General features: G+C 41.5%; 1 protein-coding gene across 7 annotated transcripts in view; it reads right to left on the reverse strand.

Annotated features, from left to right (window-relative positions):
- Positions 1-208: 208 nt before the first annotated feature.
- NOCT (nocturnin) overlaps positions 209-25,707 on the reverse strand; it is a 28,886-nt gene continuing 3,387 nt past the window's right edge. The window contains exons 2-5 of one of the 7 annotated variants that reach the window (XM_045467340.1): positions 7,265-7,302; positions 5,895-6,030; positions 4,142-4,411; positions 209-2,214 (exon numbers count right to left, since the gene is read on the reverse strand). In XM_045467340.1, coding sequence (XP_045323296.1) covers positions 1,379-2,214; positions 4,142-4,403 — 1,098 coding nt within the window. In that variant the 5' untranslated portion in view covers positions 4,404-4,411; positions 5,895-6,030; positions 7,265-7,302 and the 3' untranslated portion in view covers positions 209-1,378. Of the gene's footprint in view, positions 2,215-4,141; positions 4,412-5,894; positions 7,209-7,264; positions 7,333-17,018; positions 17,487-25,707 lie in introns of those variants that run through there. The other 6 variants (XM_045467350.1, XM_045467332.1, XM_045467370.1 and 3 more) reach the window with 6 other exon arrangements.

The following is a 25,707-nucleotide window of genomic DNA, read 5'->3' on the forward strand; positions in this document are numbered from 1 at the left end:
TGGGGGACTCCAACCTTGATGCCTAGAGATACTACATAAGCACAGCACAGATGCCTTTCATGTGCAGCTACAGACCCACCTTTGTCCGCTTTGAAAATGAAGGTCTGTGGGTAAATGGATACTGTCGGTCACCATGTTAACAGTATTCAAAGATCAAATCTACTCCCAGATTCTTTTTTGGACTAAAAAGACAAGATATTAAAAGCACTAGCTTTAAAAGACCATTTATTATTCTTAAATATTTACAGCTCATGGGTTAAAATATTTACCAGTTTATTACCAATAGGTTATTTGTTGGGATTTTGTTTGGAGGGGGCTTCGCCTGTTATCTTTACCACTTTTATTTCCTATGGAAGAGAATTCCAGGTTATCTTTCAGACTTTTTATACTCTTCTTTCTAGACGTTTTGAACTAGTCACCTGGCTATCTTAGGAAATTTCAATGACAGCTTCGTTAATAGGCTTTCTACTTTCCCGTCTCTGAAAAGCAGGTCCCACTTACTTTCTTAGCTACTGCCACATAACAGTTCCTAATTGTGAAAAGCACAGTCCAATACAAATAGACACTGGGTGACTTCAAATGTATATACCATAGCATTCCAATGGAAAACGATAAATGCAAAACAGTGATTAAATAATGAAGACTGACTGGCCATGGAATCTCTTTAAGAAACACAATTATGGGAACATGGAGGCATAGCAAGCATTACTTATGAAGAATGCATCAAGGAAACCTGATATTGTCACTTAAATAACAAAAAAATGCCTTCAGGCTAAATAGTCCCTTCGTACACGGCTACTGTTAGACCTGAAGTAAAAATATCTTGGAGATTTAAGAAAATCACTATAAATTACTCTATAACTTATGGTTTGCAAGGGTTTAAAATGTTCGTAATGTTCTTATTTACTTCATCTTACATGAAGATATAAAAAAATAAATATTGCCATGCATATCTTGTTGGCATTCTAAAAACCCACAAATAAATAACTTGAAATGCTATCTAGAGAAATTGCTCCTGTATACTTATTATTATCTACGGAGGACTCAAGCAAGTCTGTTTTTATACAGCATCCTTAAACTGAAAAAAGCTACAAAACAAGCCTAATTGAAATACCCTTAAATGATCAAAATGTAATGCTAAGGGAAAGAAAACAATACAAGCCAAAACTGGAGTGCAAACACCTTTTTTGCTGTAGGTTTTAATGGAAAAGGTTTGTGGACTAATGGGATTCCTGGGTTCCCAAGGGCATGCTGGAAACACAGAAAATGATGTAAAAGAAATTGGGAATCCTTCCTCAGGCAACTTTTTATCCTATTTCAGTTTCCTGAAACATCCCTGGTTAAGACTTCTTGTGATGAAAAAGACACAGACGAGCATTTATAAAAGTCCATCAGGTTCCTCATTAAAGCTGAAGTCACACACTAGAGACAGATGGTCTGAAGGGTAATTAAATGACGGTAGCCGGTTGGGTCCAATCTGTTCTTCGGTGAGCAAATCAAGAGCCGACCTCACACTCAGAGCGTGTTTAGAATACCAGATATAATCCAGCGTGTGCCGGCACTCCCCTGAGGTCCGGATCTTCCAGGTGGTATACGGGGGCTCTGACTGCCCGTCAGCACTCAGCAACTTGTAGGCACTGTTCAGGTTGAGGCTGGAGGAAGCAAAGTGTTTGTAGACCTCCTCTGTTGGCTCTGCGTTGAAGTCCCCACAGACGATAAGGGGGATCTTGGCTCCTTGAGTGATGTTTTGGAGGTTCTGGAGAAGGTCACAACCCTGAGCTGAGCGAAATCGTTCCCAGCCAGTGCGTGCTTTTAGGTGAGTGACAGCGATACAGAACTGTCTACTGGACTCCTTGCACTCTAGGGTCTGTGCAATGGCCACCTGATTGGTTTTCAGTGTCATGGCCGTCAGCCTGATATTGGCACTATTGACTAGCTTGAATCGGTTCTGGAGAAAAAACAAGGCACAGCCATCTGGTCCGTTGTTGTGTTCCACATCTAGACAAGGTGACCAGGGCTTGGGGAAAAATGTGCCTTGATAGCCCAGTCTACTGAGGAGTGGTTGGAAGGTGTCAAAATAATGGTCCACCTCTTGGAGGCACAATATATCAGGCTGATAGGCCAGGATTTCTTCTAGGATGAGACATTTCCTTTCTTCCCACTTGAGTGCTTCCACAGGGCATTGCACAAAGTTGTCTTTTCCTTCTCCAAGAGCTGAAATAAAAAAGCCAGTCAGCTGTCAGCTACTACAGGACACATGACTTCTAAGTACCTGGAAGTCTCCTTAGGTCTGACAGTACTCAAGACCCTCAGAACGCTTCCTCTACTTCAGATGCTTTGGGTGATTTCTTCTCTAATCCGCATTAACCTACCAAACTAAATAACCTCTTACTATCCAAATGAGGCAAGCAATTTCTTTTCTTTCATATTACAACTGTTTCATGTAGGGGTGCCTGGGTGTCTCAGTTGGTTGGGCAGCCGACTACAGCTCAGGTCGTGATCTCGCGGTCTGTGAGTTTGAGCCCCGCGTTGGGCTCTGTCCTGAGAGCTCAGAGCCTGGAGCCTGCTTCGGATTCTGTGTCTCCCTCTCTTTCTCCCCTCCCCTGCTTGCTCTCAGTCTCTCTCTCAAAAATAATAATAAAAAAAGTAAAAACAAAACTGTTTCATGTAACTATATTCTAGGATATAAGATCTTAAGTTTTAGCTTGAAACAGTGTTCTTTACAATCCCTGGGATCTAACCTATGTCAGAGGAAGTAAATATTTAACTCTGTACACTAATTTTTTAAGGAAGATTTTATTTTTAAGTAATCTTTATACCCAACATGGGCTTAAAACTCACAACTCCAAGATCAGGAGTCACATGCTCTACTGACTGAGCCAGCCAGGCACCCCATCTATACGTTAACACTAACTATAATGAACCATAAGAACTGATGCAGACACTACTTGGGATGAATGGAACCTATTTTATTTATTTATTTTTATTTATTTTTTAATTTTTTTTTCAACGTTTATTTATTTTTGGGACAGAGAGAGACAGAGCATGAACGGGGGAGGGGCAGAGAGAGAGGGAGACACAGAATCGGAAACAGGCTCCAGGCTCTGAGCCATCAGCCCAGAGCCTGACGCGGGGCTCGAACTCACGGACCGCGAGACCGTGACCTGGCTGAAGTCGGACGCTTAACCGACTGCGCCACCCAGGCGCCCCTAATGGAACCTATTTTAAATAGGCAGGTTTTCCAATCAAATACTGGGAAGTCAGGGTATACACCCTTCTTAAAAAAGCTGCCTTTGTTTCTTTTTCTTAAAATTTCAACTGCAACATGAAAGGCAATTCTACAGAGAGCTGACACATTTTTTTAAATTCAGCAGACCTGCAAAAGACAGCCTTTCTGCCATAACAAAGTAGTATCTTAATGAACTAAAGCATTATCTCCTTAGCCTCAGGTTACAGATGCATATGGGTGGGAATCTAGCTTCAAGAACACCCAGACTCGGGGTGCCTCAGTTGGTTAAGCATCTGACTTCGGCTCAGGTCATGATCTCACGGTTCGTGGGTTTGAGCCCTGACAGTGCCAAACCCACTCTGGATCTTCTGTCCCCCTCTCTGCCCTTCTCCTGCTTGCACGTGCTCTCTCTCAAAAATAAACATTAAAAAAAAAAAAAAAAAAAAAAAAAAAGAATATCCGGATTCACCACCACCCACAGAGGCCCCATTCTCTGCAGAAAAGTCCTATATGTTACCCATCCAGCAGACTTAGTTTCTGCCTTGCCAATGCTATCCTAGTGCTGTGGACTGAAAGTTGGAGGCAACAGAAAGTGTGAGAATGATAAAAGACAGGGTCCTTTAAATATGGATGTGCTAGGAAGCAGACATTGTATTTGGATAGCCTACAAACATGGAAGGTAAGGTATAAATCTTGAGTTGCTGGATTTGTTAGTGAAAATCAGATGGCTCCCTTTCTTACCCTCCCCGTCTGGGAGCTCCTCATACTGCCCTGGTCACCCCGTCCCCCTACACCTCTATCTGCCCACGCCTCTTCCCTCCACGTAACACATCAGTGCTTTAGGTATGCGCAGAAAACAGAAAGGTAGTCACAGCAAACTTAACTGCTCAGGCACAAAAGCATCAGGCATACCTTGGGCAAGGATGTTCCACTGCATGACCCTAATAGGTGGGTGGCTGCTGGGGTGATCCGTCCTCAGGTCCACAAAATCCCTCTGGAATCGGGGGGGTCGAGTGTGCAGGACAGCCCTGCATTCCTCAAGGAGTTCTTTAGGATCAATGGGCTCCAGATGTTCTGGATCAGGTGACACCAAATACTCCGGGTGCTGGGAGGCAGTGCTGCTGTTCAGTGTCTTGGCGAGAGCACTATAGAGCCTGCTCGTGCCGTGTCCCATGGAGCACACTACAGGGAAGGAGAGCACAGTCACACGCCCTGCTCAACCAGAAGCTAAAACATTCACCGTCCCTAGAAGCCAAGAACCCGACAGAGGGCAACGTTGCCATGTTCATGCAGAAAGCCATTGCCACAGAGGTGGATTAAAGGAGTTGCCAGGTTCTAGCTTTCTACTAGGACAGGTAACTTAAATACAAATGTTAAAGTCGGTTTCTGATTAACTAAGATAATTCTTTTAAGGGAGAAATATCTTCATCTTTATGGCCTCTTCTAATTTAGGATTTGTCTTTATAATTTATAAACCCGGTCTTAATGAAAGCATGGCTTAACAAAATTCACATTCCTTTTTCTAAATATTTTACTAAAAATTTGGAGGCCAGTTTGGAAAAAGCCAGATGTTAGAAAGCCCATGTTAATCTGGAAGAGATTAGGTTATAGCAAGCTGTTGCTGTGGACACCTCATCTATATAGATCCCTCCGTTACGGAACGTAACAGTTGGGTTAAATCCATATCCGTTTCTCTTAGGTGTCTACTATACATCAGGGCTCTGGCTTTCTGTAGGCTCTGGACGTCGCTGAGCCATATTAGTCTATAATATCAATTGCCAGATTTTTTAAGAATCTAGAAAAGGGGTTGTAGGTAGAAGGGGTAAGAGAAGGTTGCCCACATCTCCTGGGATCCTGTGAGGAGAAATGGGGTGGAGAGGAGCAGAAAACATTTTCTAGTGCTCCACTTTTTATCCTGATAGATTATAATTCACCAAGGAGAGGAGAGCACAATCTCCCACTAATTAGCATGAGGGAAACCGTACTTGTAAGCAGGTGATGGCTCTTTTATTCTGTTCAGTTAAGCATAAATTAGGGTCAATTTTACTTGGAACAACCTTCAAGATTCTGTGTATGATGAATGTTGGTATGGACGAATCTGGATTTCCCTACCACATCCATTATCCTTGCCTTCTCTTCAAAGACACAGTTTTCTAGGGTGCATGGGTGGCTCAGTAGGTTGAGTGTCAGACTTCAGCTCAGGTCATGCTCTCACGGTTCCTGAATTCGAGCCCCACCTCGGGCTCTGTGCTGACAGCTCGGAGCCTGGACCTGCTGCAGATTCTGTGTCTCCCTCTCTCTCTGCACCTCCCCTGCTTGTGCTCTGTCTCTCTCTCTCTCTCTCAAAAATAAATAAACTTAAAAAAAAAAAAAAGACACAGTTTTCTTATAAAATACATTATCTGGCAGGCTGCACCTGAAACCAGCAATCATATTCACTGTCGCAGGACACAAAGGCAAATTCAAATATTTACCACCAAATGTCCTTAAACATCAAGGTCAATAAGCATGCAAGCATGCTCTCTATTGTTCCTTTTCATCAACTCAACGTAGTTTTCTTTTCCCCCCAGCAAGAAAACTAAATAAAGGCAAAGAAACAAACACATCATACATTTAAGCAAGCCTGTTCTCTCTCACACATACATGCGCAAACACATGCACACACCTGTCTCCAAAGTGCTTGATTTGAATATATTAAAATATTTTTGTCAATTTGCTTGCCTATCTGAATGCATGGGTCCAAAGGAAGAGATTTTCTTCTGGGCTGGTAGTACAACTTTGAAAATCTTTCTTCTGTACTTCTAGTTTTTAAGAAAAAAGAAGTGAAAGGTCTTACTGGTTTTTCAAGTGTAGTCTCCAGAAGAGTAGCACCACCCAAACTGTAGACCGGAATGTCACAGAGCACCACAACAAACTCCCAGGTTACCACGGGGTATTTTAAATTTGAAATGTACAGCAATATTTGACATATGTCAAGCTCTAAGCAAACTACTAGCCTGATGTAGCTTAGTTTCATTTGTCAGGCTGAGTTTTGGGGTGGTTACTGTGATAAAAAAAAAAAAAGTGTGCAAAAATGAACATGAAAAAGAGAGTAATAGTGTCCAACAGGAGTCTAGGGTCGGAGGAGTTATGTGAAGCCAGAAAAACCATCTTGAACCACATTTCTTTTTAAAAAGTTAGAAACACCTTCACATAAAGAGAGTAACATCCATTTTCAGACAATGAGTGCAAACCAGAAAAACATGCCCAGAAAGCAAATCAAAACTGTATCTCACTACAAATGCAAATGAGCTAAACATCATTAAGAAAATGATAGTACAGCCTAAATCAGAATTAAGAAACTCAGAAATGAGGCAAGAATCAGTAATTAAAAAAAAAAAAAAAAGATCATTTGAGAGATAGTGGCAAATATTATGTGCTTATTTTAAGCAAAGACACAGTTTTGTGCTTAACCTTAAGCAAAGACGATCCAACATATGGGTAAAAGGAATTCTTGTAGCAGGAAAACCAATGCAAGGAAATGAAACAAATACTGAAAACTATAAATCAAGAAAACTTTTGAGAGTACAAATCATGGAGGGTTGAATTAAGTTCTGGAGAGGTAATTTCAGCATGGTAACTATAGTTAATACTACTGTACTGTATACTTGAAATCTTCTAAGAGAGTAGACAGACCTTCAGTGATCTCAACACACACACACACACACACAAGGTAACTGTGAGGTGACAGATGTGTTAATTAGCTTGGTTGAGGTAACTATTTCACAGTGTATTCGTATACCAAAACATCATGTGGTATATACCTTAAATATATACTACTTTATTTGTTAATTATACCTCAATTAAGCTGGAAATAAATAAAATGGTTTAAAAGAAAAAAAACTATATGAGGTTAAAAAAAAGACGTATCATGGATATATTTAAACATACATGCATAAAGGTCTACCTTCTCTTTGTTATTCTAAAAAAAAAAAAAGAAAAAAACCTTAAAAAAAACAATATTTGAAACTACATATTGAAAAACACATCACATACCTGAGAATATCAACCCAGAATGAGCAACACCAACTGGACTGTAAAGAAAAAGAAAATCCCTTGGGCATCTAGGCAAAAACATCGAGTTAACTTGTAAGGAAAGTAAATTAAGAGTATCATCAGACTTCAATTGCAACGTTTTATGCCAGAAGAAAATGAAGTTGCATATTTGAAATATATAACTCAAACTTTATATATATGGCTCATCTACATGTGTGCAAGGAATTTATATCTAGCAACATGGGAATATTGACTGACTCCATCAGCCCTTCCTGAGCAAATGAGCGGGGCTGACAAACTAGCCAGAGGTACTTTTGCACAGTCCTCCAGCTAAGAATGGTTTTAAAGGTTGTTAAAAACATACACAGACACACACACAATATGGAATAGGATCACTTTTGGCTCTCAAAGCCTAGATGTTTACTACCCAGCCCTCTTCAGAAAAATTTTGCCACCTCTGGAACTAGAGCACTGACTTCAGACCAAAATGGTAGGACTTTGATATAAGATGGGTGGTAAGCATGAAATATACTGCTACTTAGAAAATCAAGTCTAAATGAGGTTGAGAGAGTACAATATATAACGACTATGTGATCCCACAATGACTTACAAAGATTTAATACAGCTGAGAAAGGGGGCAGGGAGTAGGGACCACAATGACGAAAATATATTTAAATTTTTTTTTTTTTTTTTTTTTTTTAAATATATTCTAGGGGCATCTGGGTGGCTCAGTGGGTCAAGCGTCTGACTCAATTTTGGCTTAGGTCATGATCTCGTGGTTCATGAGTTCAAGTCCCGCGTCGGGCTCTACACTGACAGTGTGGAGCTTGCTTGGGATTCTTTCTTCCTCTCTCTCTCAAGAATAGATATTTAAAAATATATATTCAATTAAAAAATTTTAAACTGGGGTGCCTGGCTGGCTCAGTAGGAAGAGCACGCAATTGATCTCGAGGACATGGGTATGAGCCCCATGCTGGGTGCACGGATTACTAAAATCAAAATATGATAAAATTTAAAAACCTGTAAATTGTTTTCAGAGATCATAATTAGTAGTGGTAGTGTTTGTATTGTTGTTATTGTGAGACTGTTGTGTAGGTGTGAAACAAAGCAAATGGATATTCTAATTCCATCATTCTCTGTTGTCCTTTTTTTGGTTTAGTTTTGAAAATGCATTTATAGACTTTTAGCCACAACACTCAAGGAAAACACTTTTGTTAAAGCCAACCCATTTTGGACTAATTGCAATGATTAAATCTGATCACCTATCTGTTGACTCAGCCTCTCAAAGTCTTTCAGTGGTTTTCAAAAATTAAATCTGCCCTCGAAAGACAAAGCTTTACAGCAAACACAATGAAGGACGCCTTGTGGCACAGCCAAGTACTAAGGCCTGAACGGGACAGATGTCAACACACCAATTCCGCTCCTGGTTCCGTCACTGTTTAACTGTGCCCAGCTCTCTATACCTGCTTACCCAGCTTTCAAATGAGGGCCTGTCAAAGGATCCTCATTTTCTCGAGATTGTTTTTGGAAAATGAATCAAGGTTAGAACTGGTGGCAACCCCAAAATAACATTTCTATTACTTGTACCAGAGACACACAAATTTCTCTTGAGAAAACTTGCACGTACCATTCAGAATGACTTTTATTCCTCTCATATTTGAGGCCCAGAATGGACGATTTCACATATTAACAGAACAGCTGACCCTGAACAACACAGGTGGAAAATGTGATTCAATTACATGTGGATTTTTCACAGTACAGCACTCTAAATGTATTTTCTCTTTCTTATGATTTTCTTAACATGTTCTTTTCTCTAGCTTGCTTTCCTGTATGAATACAGCATGTAATACATTTAACAGACAAAATATGTGCTAATCGGCTGTTTACATTAGCAGGAAGGCTTCCTGTCAACAGTAGGCTATCAGTAAAGTTTTGGGGAGTCAAAAGTCACATGCAAATTTTTTTTACATGCACATTTTTAACTGTGCAGGGGGTCGGTACTCTTAAACCCCCTGTGTTGTTCAAGAGTCAACTGTACCTGGGTATGGAATGCACTGAAAATAAGCCTTTAAAGAAGTTTTACTAGCGTAGACCTCTTGCTCTTATTTCACTGTGGATTCATTTAGCTGCAAAACTGTGAAGATTCTAGGTAGAGGGAAATTGTTAGGGAGTAGTATTATAGTCTTGTCTCTGCTCCTTGGATCTTAAAGGAAACTGAAGATGGTCCCTAAGATGGACTGATGCAAACGTGAATACCAAGTTCTATAATAACAGTGACCCAGCACATGCCTTCTAATGGTAAAGTACCTGGGAAGCTGATTAATCAATCAACCAATGTGTTGCACAGGGAGCCTGAACTAGAAGAGAGAACAGATGATGCTGAAATGTCTCTGAGATCTACCCACTCCTGGAGGAGGGCGTCAGTCTATGCCTTCTCTGTACACTATACAACTTAATCTTTTACTCTCTTGGGTGTAGTCTTGGAGAAAACTTTTTTTTTTTTTTTAAATGTTCATTATAGAGGGAGAGAGCATGAGCGGGGGAGGGACAGAGAGAGAGAGAGAGAGAGAGAGGGAGAGAGAAAGGGGGGGACAGAGACTCTGAAGCAGGGTCTGGGCAGACAGCATCGAGCCCCACGCGGGGCTCAAACTCACAAACTGCAAGATAACGACCTGAGCCAAAGGCGGGCACTCAACCAAGTGAGTCACCCAGGCACCCCAAAACTCTAATCTTCTTAATCTAATCTCTCAGTCCTCAGGGATAATCTGTTGACAGTACATTAATTTTACATTCTTATTTCCCTATTCCCTGAATTTGGGGATGGGCACTCATACCAAGAAGATGTGTGTTGATCTTTTCTCTCAGGAAATTAACAAGTGTTTGGGGAAAGATTAATACACATGAACTAATGAGAGAAAAACGGAGTACTTACTATGCGGAATGGGCTAGGGTATAATAAGGGTTAAAATAATCAGAATGGATAACAATAACCAGAAAAAGACTTAAAATATGGAGCTCTAATTGCTGACTAAAACAGTTGGCCCATCACAGGTAGCCACCATAAAGTCCTGCTTCCCTCTCTCAAACACACACATACTGGACACTAGCCCACTGGAGACAGACCAGTGAACTGACTAAAATCTGTCTTCATGGAGCTTCTGCCGTAGTGGGGAAATACAAGGGGATGGTCATCTGGTGAAAACGGCTATGGAGAAAAAAATGAAGAAAGGGAGATAGGGAATGCTAGCAAGTGGGGAGCTGCTGATCTGTGTGGGGTGCTCAAGGAGATCTCACTAAAGGATGGAATTTGAGCAGAGAGGTGAAGATGGTAAGGCAATAAATTCATTAAGTCTTAAGGAGATCCGATGGGAGAACAAACATTCTGGGCAGAGGGAACAGCAAATACAAGTCCTGAGAAAGGACCACGCTTGGCAGGGTTGATAAATAGCAAGGCACTGAAATGATACACAGAATGAATAAAGAGCTAAGTGAAGCAGTGAGGACAGGGGAGCAGATTATACAGGGCACTGTAGGCCATTCTAAGGACTTGAGCCTTTATCTGAGAGGGGAAGCCACCTGAAAATGTTAAGCAGGAATAAGAATCTGATTTACATTTTAAAAAATCTCACTGGCTGATGTCTTAAAAATACACTACACCGTAGGGAAGTAAGGGCAGACATAGAAAAAGCCATCAGAGGACAATTACAATCATCCAGGCGAAAGACAGTGTCAGTGTCGTAGCTTAGACCAGGGAGTGACAGCAGTTAAAGTGGCTGGATTATGAATACTAAAATTGGAGCCAATAAGTTTTGGTGACAAGCTGGATGTGGTCTGAGAGAGAAGAGTGGTCAAAAAGGCCCTGAGCATTGCCAGCACAGCAACCAGAAAGAGGAGGTTTCCAATACTAGCTAGGAAGATTTGATGGGGTTTGCAGAAAATAGGAGTTTAACAATTAGATACGACTAGGGTTCAGGAGAGAGGTACACACTGGAAATAAACGTTTAGAAGTTAGTGGACACTTGAGACTAAAGTGAGTGTAGAGAGAAAACAGGTCAAAGGATTGAGCTCTGCAGCAAACCGGGGAAGATGTGGTGAAAATCTGAGGATGACAAGCCAGAGAAGTAGAATAAGGGGATCCTATACTGGAATCTTCCTGGAAACAAAGCAAAGAAAGTGTTTCCCCCATGAAGTAGTTCCCTCTTGTGCCAAATGCTACTGACGGTTCAAGCAAAACAAAGACTGAGACCATCTGGATTTAGCAACATGGAAAACTTCAGTGACTTTAACAATAGCCATTTCCAATTTTTGGTGGAGTTGTGGGGAAAAAAGGAAACAGGAGAGAGTAGAGACATATTTTGAGGAAATTTTGCCCTGAAAGAGAGAGAAATGTAGTGGCTAGAGATGGAGGCAAGAGAATTTTTGGAGGCTATTATACATGTTTAGTTTGCTAATGGCGGGGGGGGGGGGGGGGGGTGGCGGGTACCAGAGGGAAAAACGCTGAAGCAGGAGACTGGACATGACAGGCATGAAGAAGCCCACATATCCTCTCCCCCCCAAAAGCACTATAAACCTGAACAGAACTGTCAAAACCAACTATGTCAATGCTCTGGATACAGACCAAAGGCATACAACAAACAGAAGCTTCTGTTCATGAAAGCTACCGAACCCTGCACCAGGGCTAGTCCCCCCTGCCCCTCAAGCTCGATGCGAGTAGTTCAACTAGGGCAGCAAGGATATCAAATTATCAAGCCCAGGCCCTGTTGGCCTCCCTGGTGAGTCTATCAAATATTTAAATAAGAAATGACACCAATTTTCACAAACTGCCATTTATTGCTTCCCACGTACAGCCCCTCTAGAAGACAGTCTGGCAGGTTTTTATAAAGCCTAGACTTACATATGGCCCATAACTCGTGCCCCTAGGTACTTTAGCTAAGTGAATTGAAAACTTCTGTTCCTGCAGAAAAATACACACACAAATGTTAAGCAGTTTTATTAATAATCATCCCAAACTGGAAGCAACGAAGATGCCCTTCACCATGGGAATGGATAAACAACTGAATAACACGGTATCCAGCCGTGAAAAGGATCAAGCTGTCGATTTGCAAGAGTCATCCTTGCAACACGGATGGATCTCAATTGCATTCTGGAAGTGAAAGAGGCCAGATCCTAAAACTTACCTATTATGTGACTGTGTTCACATGCCATTTTTGAAAAGGCAAAACTATAGATTAGTAGTTGCCAGGGGATGGAGGGGGGAAGCGGTGGCTGACTAGGGGAATATTTGGGGTGATGGAACCAATCTGCACAGTCCTAGAGTGGTAGAGACACGATCCTACGCATTTGTCAAAATCCAAACAACTGTCTGTCAAACTTTAATGTGTACAAATTTAAAATATCAACCAGGAGGTGGAATGATCTCAAAAGGGAATGCAGACTTTGACAAATGAATCTAACTTTTTACAAATAAATGTATGGCAATCTCACAGAAGGGGTTCAATAAAAAGGGAGCTGTTGATCTGAGTAATTTTGGAAAACACTGTTTAATGGGAAACCACATGGCTCAAGACAAAAGGAACAGTATTCTAATTAGTAAAGTTTCTCACGGGTGTAGTAGGTGTTAATCTCAAAACTGCTTCATATATATTGGTGTTCAACAAGTAAAGGGGTAGTGGATGATGGGAACCCTATTTCTCACAGAGACTGAAGTTAAGTTAAAGAGCAAAAAAGGCTAGAATGAATCATGTGGTCAGAGACATCAGGATGAATTCATGTTTCGCTTACCATACACATAAGATATACAGATACAGAAATAATTATAGATATGTGTAGGATTCTGATTTTCCACTTGCTGTATGCCATTAGCTAACAACTGAGTTATCTCTGCCATCAACCTGCTTTTATGCATTCTAAAAACATGCATTTTATATCTTTATATGTCCAGGATTATTGTAAGGATAAAAATAAAGATATGAGCCTAAAACATTTCTTATAAAATATAATCTCTCTCTGCTCGAGAGAGAGAGAGAGAGAGAGAGAGAGAAAGAAAGAGAGAGAGAGAGAGGGAGAGAGAGAGAGAGAGAGAGAGAGAGAGAGAGAGAGAGAGGGGCAGGCGCCTGGGTGGCTCAGTTGGTTAAGCATACCACTTCAGCTCAGGTCATGACCTCACTGTTCATGAGTTCGAGTCCCTCATTGGGTCTCTGCTGTCAGTGCGGAGCCTGCTTCAGATCCTGTCTCCCTCTCTCTCTCTCTGCTCCTCCCCGACCTGTGCCCTCTCTCAAAATTAAACATTAAAAATATGTTTTTTAAAAACAATATAAGAGGTTGAAAGCAGACATGTATACAATTCATACAAACACAGAGCACATAACTAAATTTGTTTTAAACTGTTTTTTTTGTTTGTTTAAAAAAAAAATTTTTTTTTAACGTTTATTTATTTTTGAGACAGAGAGAGACAGAGCATGAACGGGGGAGGGTCAGAAAGAGAGGGAGACACAGAATCTGAAACAGGCTCCAGGCTCTGAGCTGCCAGCACAGAGCCCGATGACGCAGGGCTCGAACTCACGGACCGCGAGATCATGACCTGAGCTGAAGTCGGACGTTTAACCGACTGAGCCACCCAGGTGCCTCATGTTTTAAACTGTTTTAAACTGGTAGCACATATGATCACAAAAGCTAGGAAGTCACTGCTGTAAAGTTGTCTCCGTGCTGCTCCAGAGACTTCAATTACCCCAAATTATGGATAATCTTCCCTGACGTCTGTCTTTATATTTCTGGTATCCAAGCTAGATTTTCTATACTTCAAAAATATTCTTCTCAAAAAGTCATGAGACAGAAAGAAAAGGGATTTGGGGAAGTCCCAACTCATTTTTCCCATGTGTTCGGTTTTACTTTTCTGTTCCTAGTCCCAAGAACATATGAGCTTACTTAGTTATTTTTTTTTTTTTTTAATTTTTTTTTTTCAACGTTTATTTATTTTTGGGACAGAGAGAGACAGAGCATGAACGGGGGAGGGGCAGAGAGAGAGGGAGACACAGAATCGGAAACAGGCTCCAGGCTCTGAGCCATCAGCCCAGAGCCTGACGCGGGGCTCGAACTCACGGACCGCGAGATCGTGACCTGGCTGAAGTCGGACGCTTAACCGACTGCACCACCCAGGCGCCCCACTTAGTTATTTCTTAAGGCTGTATTTCCCAAAACTTTCTGGTAACATACAGACATGTCAAAGTAAGTGCAAAATCCCAAGCTAGGGAATTAATAACTAAAAGTGAACACATAAAGACTTCACATACGGCAGCTCTTTCTGCCCCGGGGCCCTGTCCCCATGCTTTAAGAAAACCTGTTCATTATGCACCAGGGGAAAAAACCCAAAACAACACTTCACATACTATTTTTGCACTTAAAACACAGTGCCAGCCAAGACTTAGACCCACATAAGGACTACAATGTAGTAAGGCTATAAAAATTTGAAAACATAAGAAAACTAAAGATTATTGGGCACCTTTCTTTCTCCCCATCCTAAAAATGATGCCAGTGACCACTAAGGATTACTGAATACTTAACAGGCACCATTTACAAATTCTGGGGTGTCTGCGTGGCTCGGTCAGTTAAGCGTCCAACTGTTGATTTCTGCTCAGGTCATGATCTCACGGTTTCTAAGATGGAGCCCCACGTCATGCGATTCTCTCTACTTCTCTCTCACTCTCTCAAAATATATAAACTTAAAAAACAAACAAACAAAAACAAAGAAAACCCAGGAGCACCTGGGTGGCTCAGTCGGTTAAGCATCCCACTCCAGCTCAGGTCATGATCTCGTGGTTCCTGAGTTTGAGCCCTGCATCCGGCTCTGCACTGACAGTGTGGATCCTGCCTGGGATTCTCTCTCCCTCCCTCTCTGCCCCTCCCCAACTTGTGTGCACGTGCACTCGCTTTCGCTCTCTCAAAATAAACTTAAAAATAAACAAACAAACCTTACACCATTTACAAATTCTGCTTGCTCTAACTGCATTTTCAATTAACTCTCATAACAATCCTAGGACGTAGGGACTCTTATTATGCCCTTTTTACAATGAGGAAATGACTTGGTATCAATTCTCATGGTTTCTCACCTGTTTTTTAAAAATAGCATTCATTTTGTTCTTTCGGAGAATTAAAACAAAATTTCTTTCCATACATAAATACATGTCCAATTTCAAGATTTTAAGTCATCCTAGTTTAAGTCTTATGCCATAATAGGGGTTGCTATGTGGCACTTTAAAAAGATCTTCAAAGGTTCAGGATGCTCAACATCCAAAGCCAATTTCCTCAGGTGAGACAGTATAAATAATTCGTCCCCGAAGATACTGAAATGTATGAAATACTGACAAAAACCTCTGTGCTAAACTTTATTTGGCACTCATACTGGCTTGTAGGTGAGTTTTTTATGTATTTAGAGATGAGTATTTTCTTTTAAGTTCTTCTCAGTACAAGGAAGTCACCTTTTTTTTTTTTTGAATGTTTATTTATTTTGAGAGAGAGTGAGCATGAGCAGGGAAGGCGCAGAGAGAGAGAGAGAGAGAGAGAGAGAGAGAGAGAATTTCAAGCAGGCTCTGTGCTGCCAGCGCAGAGCCCCATGAAGGGCTCGAACTCACGAAGCATGTGTGAGATCATGACCTGAGCTGAACTCAAGAGTCAGATGCTTAACTGACTAAGCCACCCAAGTGCCCCTGGAGATTGGTATTTTTTTCAACGTTTATTTATTTTTGGGACAGAGAGAGACAGAGCATGAACGGGGGAGGGGCAGAGAGAGAGGGAGACACAGAATCGGAAACAGGCTCCAGGCTCTGAGCCATCAGCCCAGAGCCTGACGCGGGGCTCGAACTCACGGACCGCGAGATCGTGACCTGGCTGAAGTCGGATGCTTAACCGACTGCGCCACCCAGGCGCCCCTGGAGATTGGTATTTTTGATTTGACACCAATATTGTATTTGTTCCCCCTCCCCACCCCCACCAGGCATTTTACTAGAAAAAGTATCAGCCATCATCCTCAGTGTGATACACATTATATAATTTATACAGGCAACAGGCAGATCAAAACAGATTTCTTATGACTAGTTATGATTTAGCAATACCATTCCTGCCTTTTTCTTTTTCTAAAAGCGTATTTCCATATACATTTGGAACTGGGTATCTTCACTCCTTGCATAAATACCTCACTGCTATTTTACTTAATAGGAACAAATACTTCTTCCCTCCCTCAAAATAGCCTTTAAAGAGTTGCCAGAGAATTCAGATTTAGGTTTCTGAAATACCCATTTAGTCATCCCTTTCCTAGAAAACAAGGCAAAAGTGAGCTAATCACTAAAATACAGAATACAAGTTTACTCTTCATATCACCTATTATACATACTTCTAAAGCAACAAGCAGACTACAGTATAAGTTCCTGAGTGCCAACCATCAGAGGGAAGTGATCAAGACTTAATGAAACACCTTCACACCATAATCAGAATGCTGGATGAGAATCCTAACAGTTAGACCCAAACTGACTGGGCCTAACATTCCAGGCAGTCCTAACAGCACTTAGAAATCACAACAGAAAGACATCTCTCCACATAATGTTTCTCTAGTTACCCAGCAGTTGCATACTCTGGAGCTTGCCCAAATCAGTCTGTGAATAATTTCTCTCACAAGTTTAGTCTCCTGAAACTGTGGCTTGGCCAAAAAATGCTGATTAAACGCCAAAAACTAAACAAAAACCAGGATAATCTGCATACACACCTGGGAAGCTGCTGGAGCTCACCAACCCTGGGCCCAAGGAAACCTCAAAGAGCAGAGCAACACAAACTGTAAACGACCAACGTCACAGGAAGCCATCATGGAAACAGCAATCCTATGCTGCCATCTGCTGGCCATGTGTTGAAACCTCAGAAAATTTACTTCCCTTGTTCAGTAGCTAATTTTCATTAGGCTTCTTGGGGTAACTAACCAAATACACACATACACACATACACACATACATACATACATACATACATACATTAGAAAAGATGCCAAGAGACAGCAAAGCCCCAAGGAATTCTGTCAAACACTGACGAACAACTGCCTTACACTGGTAGGGCGTTTTATGGTATACTGAGCACTTTTACTTGTGATCCATTACCCTCTCAAAAACTCCTTGGCTCTTTCATAGATGAGGACACTAAAGTTCATAAGCTTAAGTGATTTGACCTGAGTCACTATGAAATGTAACTATCTTTCTAGAGTTTTGTGAGACTGTAGTTGGGACCCTCTCTCTGTGGTGGTCGGCAGGTCGACCTGGTAAACACACATAACCGCCTTCAAGTTTTGTGTAGGAGTGTGGACGTGTAGTACATTAAATCCTGGATCCTAGGGGCTGGATTCTAAGTGCCAATTTAGGAAGAGACAACTTTCCGGTGAGGGTTAAGTATTTTAGCCAACGTCCAGTCTTCAAATTTCTGTTGTTGAGCACTCAGCAATCAGGTATGTTCTTACGTGAAACCCCTGTGGCCAAAGCTTCAACTTTTCTCAGTAAGGCCAGGCTATCGTTTAGCAGAGGCAAAAACAGTCGTGAACGCGGGGACTCAAGTTAGGCTGCCTCGTTTCAAATCCCAGTTCCTCCTTTTACTAATAGGACCCTGACCAAGTTAGCCACCATTTTGCACCTCAGTTTCTTCATCTGGGCATCACTCTAATGTACTTCACTGTGTTACTATGAGGACTGAGTTAAACCAGATATACATCCTAACTGGTCAGTTAAAGGTTAGCTATTCTACGTAGGGAAGCTCACTTTCCGGGTTTAAAGGGAAGGCTGTTCACTTTTGAAAGCCTGGCATACGCCATACTGCTTCCGTGTGTTTTCATTACTCTTTCCAACAATCTGGCAAAGGAGGTACTGTATTCACCATTTCACAAAAACAGATACTGAGGTTACGACATGAGGACACAGTTTTTTTAAGATTGCACAATTACTGAGAAGTCTGGCTCCGGAGAAAGTTCCTCGCACCTTGGACTCTTGCTCATCAGCATCTCCGACAGCACGGACAGCCAGGACAACTGCCACGGTGCCTTGCCAGGGCACACACGGGAATAAACAGAGGTCGAATTCCACCTGCTCCATCTGCCAACGTCACTGCCGCCACGGCACACGCGCTGGCATGGCACACGGTGTACAAAGCAGTGTAACAGCCTGCACGGCAGTGCTAGAGACACAAGTGAAGGTCGGGACTCTCAACCGAACACGTCTAAAAATACCAGCACCTAGACACAGTGGGACAATCCGGACGACCTTTCCTCTCGAGGCAGCAGGCTATACAAGAACGCCAAAACATTTTCCAGGCTCAGCCACACCTTCAGCCCTACCAGATTCATCTAGAAAACCTCACCACGGAAGAAGAAATCTCTTCACAGTAAGAGCTTAGGTTGACCATTTTAATTGGTGCTCAACTGTGAAGCTGGCTGACCAACCATTTCCACAAACTGGGCTTTTTCTAGCTCAAAGTGAAACGTGAAAAGGTAGAAAAACTAACAGAATGTGGTGGAACTGCTCCTCACTAAGACATGAGGTCTGTGTTACTACATCTTGCCCCCCAAATAGTGCATTTTTACAGTTATGAATGGAAATGTGAAAGCTAAAAGGAAAAATCTGCTGACAGTACAGACATTTTCCCTTGTGACCAGGAGTCCACAAACTACAGTCCATGAGCCAAATCTAGCTGGCACCCTGGTTTTGTGCTGCCTGTGGTCTTTCATTTTTTTAATGTTTGAAAAAAAAATAATAATAGTTTATGACATGGGAAGACCGTATGAATTCAAATTTCGGTGTCCAATTAGTAAAGTTCATGTCCTGTCTATGGCTGCTTCCACACCACGATGGTAGAGTGGAATAGTTGTGACACTGACATATGGCCCACAAGGCCTAAGGTATTTCCTACCTGGCTCTTTACAGAGAAGGTTTGCAGACCCCTGTTCTAGATTCTATTGAAATGCAATTGTATAGCTAGTTTGTACACATTTCACAAAACCAATAAACGATTTTCAGTCGCTTCAAATAGGGGAAAACAATTTGCACATATAAATTTCCATGGCCTTGCTTGAATAGTTAAAGGTACATGTAGGAAAAGAATGATCTTTCACCATCTGAACTGAAACTGTAAACTGCTTTAAAACCTCTATTCATACCACTCAATTTTCAAGTGGGAATTGAAACAAATAATTAAAAATATATATAATAGGAATTGATATGTTAATACACTCAATAGGTCACTGGGCATGAAGTACAACATATATTTACCCTCTCCTTCATTAAGAGCTTTCAGGAATAAACTAAGTGTATTCAAATTTTTAAAAAGGATGAAACGATAATATGGGAAGACAAGAAAGGATGCCATCAGTGGACCAAGAATTTGGAGGAATTCCAGGAAGACAGAAACAGATTTGCATTAACAGAGAAACCAGAGGGGAGGAAAATGTAGTACAAGTTACCAAAGGTGCATTAAATATGGTTCTTCCCAAGGGAGCTTTGAAGAAACTCCAAGTGGAGTCAACAAAGATAAAGGGCAGGAGAAGCTGAGGGGCAACTGTTAGGGTAATTCATTCAAGAATGGCTTTTGAAACAGCTGTGCTAATTCCCCCACATCCCCTGTCTTCCCCAGAAGCAAGGGTGGCTTCTGCCTGTGGGATAGAACCAGAGAACAGCTTCAAAGAAAAGGGGGAGATGTGCCTTGGAAGGGCTCCCAAAGATGACAGATCTAAAAGGAAAGTAGACCAGGAGCCCCTGGCTGGCTCAGTCAGAAGAGCATGAGACTCTTGATCTCAGGGTCATGAGTTTGAGCCCTATGCTGGGTGTATAGATTACTAAAAATAAAAACTTGAAAAAAAGAAAAAAAAAAAAAAAAAGAAAGAAAAGCAGACCAGATCAAGGTCTAACTCTGACCTCAAGAATATTTTTATGGGAATGCAAGCTGGTGCAGCCACTATGGAAAACAGTATGGAGGTTCCTCAAAAAAACTAAAAATAGAACTACCCTATGACCAAGCAATTGCACTACTAGGCATTTATCCATGGGATACGGGTGTGCTGTTTCGAAGGGACACATGCACCCCCATGTTTACAGCAGCACTATCAACAATAGCCAAAGTATGGAAAGAGCCCAAAGGTCCATCGATGGATGAATGGATACAGAAAATGTGGTATATATACATATATACAATGGCCTATTTCTCGGCAATCAAAAAGAATGAAATCTTGCCATTTGCAACTACGTGGATGGAACTGTAGGGTATTATGTTTAGTGAAATTAGTCAGAGAAAAGACAAAAATCATATGACTTCACTCATATGAGGACTTTAAGAGACAAAACAGATGAACATAAGGGAAGGGAAATAATATAAAATAATATAAAAACAGGGAGGGGGACAAAACAGAAGAGACTCATAAATATGGAGAACAAACTGAAGGTTACTGGAGGGGTTGTGGAGTGGGGATGGGCTAAATGGGTAAGGGGCATTAAGGAATCTACTCCTGAAATCACTGTTGCACTATATGCTAATTTGGATGTAAATTTTTAAAAATTAAAAATAAAATTAAAAAAAAAAAAAAGAATACTTTTAAAAGTAGGGTGAGGAGTTAAACAGATTAGTGAACACAGAAAGAAGCCTTCCTAGCTTTGGCAAAGGTAGAGGTCTCCAACCTGCTCTTGGGAAACCTGCCTGTCCAACCACCACATAACCTTCTACTTACAGAACCGTGTAAACTGTTCTCCCCCTTAGGGGAGGCCCGTGGGAGAACCAGGCTTACATATCTACATAAATTTAAAGCTACAGGAGAGTATTATGGACACAAAGCAAGCTTCTATGAAAAAAAGCCACAGAGAACTAGAAAATGTCTAGAAATTTTTTTTTTTAAGTTTATTTATTTGAGAGCGAGAGCGAGAGAGAAAATTCCAAGCAGGCTCTGTGCTATCAGCACAGAGCCCAATGTGGGGCTTGATCTCAAAGCATGAGATCACAACCTGAGCCAATATCAAGAGCGATGCTTAACTGACTGAGCCACCCACGTTCCCCTAGAAATTTTAAATGACTGCAAAACAGAAATATTCAGAAAAACTGACAAAATGGATGAGATAAAGACATTTAAAAATGACAGAAGAGACACAGGATAGATCCACATGGTCAACAATCTGTCTAACGGGAGTTTAAGAACATGAGAGTAGATGACAGAGTTGATAAAATAATCCAAAAAATAACAAAGTTTTCCTGTAGTAAAGAAAGGTATGGCTTTAGATTAAATGGGCTTGCCCAATGCTGAGACATTTTTCCTGATGGAATTCTGGAACACAAAGTGTAAGAAAAATCCTGTAAGTTTCTGGAAATACTCATAAAGACATTTAAAGTTTTGAGGACAGAAGATTTTTATTGACGGGCATGCGTCATTCCAGTAATTTTCTAAAGACTTAATTTAAAAATTCATCATGACTTTTTTTCTAAATAAAATTCAGAACGAAGTACTTGAAAGAGAAACCAATTCCAGAATACGTCTCAGGACACCTATCTGACCTATTAAGATTTGAAAGATAAACTTCTTTCAGTAGTCCCTGGATGATGGCTAACATTCATGACAGCAAAACATAAAAAGGAAATACAAAACTATTATATTCCAGGTATCTTTAAAATCTGCAAAGTACTTTACTGTGCACCCTGTACTGCACCAGACACTCAGAGTCACAAGTGTGCCTGCAGACTAGCAACGACCTGCCCAAGGACCGGAAGCGCAAAGAGCTGGGAGCAGGAAGATAGTGGGAACAGGCAGGGCAAGTGTGAGGAACTCTCTGGACATCCTGTGGAAACAATTCTTTACTGTACTTCTGTCTGCACTGTAACTTTTACTTTCCTGGACTTCCCACACTACTCTGATTCTGAAGATGGAACAAAAAAGGTTTTAAATTTTTCTTCTCTGCACAGTCCCTCATCATCTAACAGCAGAATCTAACTTTTGGAGGCATGAGAATCAATGCACTGGTAAGAAATTTCTAGCAGGCTGCTATGCATTTAGTAAAACAAATCTCCTCACTGGCAGTAAAACAAATCTGTGTGGTAAGAGGCTCTCCGCCTGGGCTATGCATCAGAATCATCGGATGCTCAGGCCCCATGAGTTAAAATTCAGAAGATCTGAGTGGGCCCAGGTATTTTTAAAAATCAATTTATTTGAGAGAAAGCACAAGTGGGGGAAGGGCAGAGAGAGTCCCAAGTAGGCTCCACACTGTCAGCATGGAGCCAAATGCAGGGCTCCATCCCATGAACCTTGAAATCATGACCTGGAGGGAAGTCAGAAGCTTAACTGACTGAGCCACCCAGGTGCCCCACCCCTCCCCCAGGCATTTTTTGATACTGAAAGGAGAAAAAAGTTATTTCTGGGGAGACATTCAAAGTAGTAATTTTCTTTATCCTTCTTTCCCCTGAGCACTCCTGCCCACAACAGATACTGAATTCTTGGTAACCGGTATGTTAAGTGTTGCTTTGACACCAGCTAAAATCATCCACTTGAGGTATTACTCCTTCCTGTGGGAAGGCTGGTTTTCACCTATTCTAAGAATAACAATAAATTCAAAATATTTTGGCTGCTTTTCATGAAAGTACAATTGAGTTTTTTTTTTTTTTTAATTTTTTTTAAACGTTTATTTATTTTTAAGACAGAGAGAGACAGAGCATGAACGGGGGAGGGGCAGAGAAAGAGGAAGACACAGAATCTGAAGCAGGCTCCAGGCTTCGAGTCATCAGCACAGAGCCCGACACGGGGCTCGAACTCACGGACCGCAAGATTGTGACCTGAGTTGAAGTCGGGACGCTTAACCGACTGAGCCACCCAGGCGCCCCCAACTGAGTTTAGTACAGAGCCAAACACCCATGCACATTATCCTTGAATTTCTCAGTATTTATTCAAGTATGATAACCATTTTCAAGTATATAAATCCTGATTAGAATTTAAGCAAATGGGGCGCCTGGGTGGCTCAGTCGGTCGAGCGACTAACTTCAGCTCAGGTCATGATCTCACGGTTCGTGGGTTCGAGTCCCGTGTCAGGCTCTGTGCTGACAGCTCAGAGCCTGGAGCCTGTTTCGGATTCTGTGTCTCCCCCTCTCTCTGTTCCTCCCCTGCTGTCTCCCAAATATAAATAAACGTTAAAAAAAAAGAATTTAAGCAAATATAGGGGTGCCCAGGTGGCTCAATCGGTTAAGCGGCCGACTTTGGCTCAGGTCACGATCTTACATTCATGAGTTCGAGCCTGCATCAAGCATAGTTCAGAGCCTGGAGCTTTAGATTCTGTGTCTCTTTCTCTCTGCCCCTCCCCCACTCACACACACACACACTCTCTCTCTCTCTCTCTCTCTCAAAAATAAGTAAACCTTAAAAAAAAAAGAATTTAAGAAAATATAGACACTTCCTCTTTTCTTCCTCCTCCTTCCAAAAAAATTTGGAAATCGCCTCATTTATTCATTAGTAAACATCATTGAAATCTACATGATACTACATTTATCCACACTGCTACACTTCCATGACAATGTCAGTCTCAAATTTTTCCTCACTGAATTTCCTTAAATGCACCAATTCTTTCCTTTTTTTAAAAAATTTTTTAATGTTTGTTTATTTTTTGAGAGAGAGAGCCAGAGCGTGAGTGGGGGTGGGGGTGCAGAGAGAGAGGGAGACACAGAATCCGAAGCAGGCTCCAGACTCTGAGCTGTCAGCACAGAGCCCAACGCAAGCCCGAACTCATGAACTGTGAGATCATGACCTGAGCCAAAGTCAGACACTTAACTGACTGAGCCACCCAGGCGCCCCTCCTTCCCTTTCTTAAAGCCTGCTTTTTGTTCAGGTAAATGTTCTTACTCAGAGGCCTCCTAAATTGCCTTGGAGCCCAAGTTCAAAGATCCTAACACTCCTCCAGAATCCTCTCCCAGGTTTCTCAAATTTTCCAGAAATAAATACTTTTGAAAGGAGGAGTGGAGCTTATAAAATACTCGCCAAGTTTTCCAGAAAGAATCACCTGGGGCACTTGTTAAATATACAACTTGGGGTGCTTGGGTGGCTCAGTCGGGTAAGCCTCCAAGCGTCCCGACTCTTGATTTTGGGTCAGGTCATGATCTGGCAGTTCGTGGGTTTGAGCCCCATGTGTTTGAGCTCCGTGCTGACAGTGTGGAGCCTGCTTGGGATATTCTCTCTCTCTCAAAATGAATACACACACACACACACACACACACACACACACACACACACACACACCCCAGGCTTCTCCTACGAGGAAATGATTCAAGTACATAGGTGAAAGACAAGAAATCTGTCTTTTAACAACTGTCCCAGATTCTAGAAGTACATCTTTTCTGATGGTATTCATTCATCACTGCTTCCATACCTGCCACCTTCTCATGTGGTCTTTTCGCCCTGCCTGTCATCACTGTGCTCCCTTCCAGGGATGTACCCTCCTTTCACCTATTCAAAAGCACTTTGCTTCCCAACAAATCCAGCCACACTGATTTCTCTTTCTTCTCAATTCCTGACACAGTCATGTGATACAATATTTGGCCTTTTAAGTATACTGTATTCAATAAAACTTGTGGACTGAATGATGTCAATTTATCTTCTTTATTTTTTCTAGGTCAAGTCCAGTGTTGAGACAGTAAGCAAGATTAAATGCTTTGCAAAGGTTCATACGTAAATGTGTTGAATGTGATTCTGGAGCTATGGTTATTAACTCAAACACCCCCAATAGCTCACTATTTAAACTATTAGCACTGAATGCTACAGGAAAATGATACCTTAGTTCTCCCACAAGGAAAGCAATTTATTCTGTAGGAACTTGATAATTACAAGCTTTCCTATTTCTTCTCTCTCATCAACAGCTTACTCACAGAGTTAAGGGACATACTAAATAAAGCCACCTCCTGAAATGAGATGGTATTTGCTTTTAAAATTGTCCCAAGAAAAAAAGCAACATGTTCCAGGGGTGGTGAACAGTCATTCAGCCAAACTCTTAATTATCTGAGGGGGAGGGATCTGGAAGACAGCACTTATAAACCCACAGATGACTCCCGATGGCATTTCATCCAGTACAGTAACTGTGGCAATTGCTACTTCTTTATGGGGGTGCTGTCCTTGTGTGAGAAAAGACAGCAAAACACTGAAGTTGTTTCCAAGTTTCCCTCTAAATTCTAATAACCTAGGATGTGATGACTGTACTCGTCTTTCTAGTGACCTCTGATGGACTGCCAAGGGACCTATGTTAGGAAGGAAACGATTATCAAATGGAGTCAAGGGTTGGGACTCATCACCTACCCCCAAGCCTCGACAAGAGACTCTCTGGAGGGAAGAGTAGCTTTCAGCTACCTGAGGACTTCTCTTGCCAGATGTCTAAACTTCGGGGCATGGAAGAATAATGGGGAGGTTTATTCTTATTGTT

This window comes from Leopardus geoffroyi, chromosome B1, assembly GCF_018350155.1.
Source record: "Leopardus geoffroyi isolate Oge1 chromosome B1, O.geoffroyi_Oge1_pat1.0, whole genome shotgun sequence".
Lineage (NCBI taxonomy): Eukaryota > Metazoa > Chordata > Mammalia > Carnivora > Felidae > Leopardus > Leopardus geoffroyi.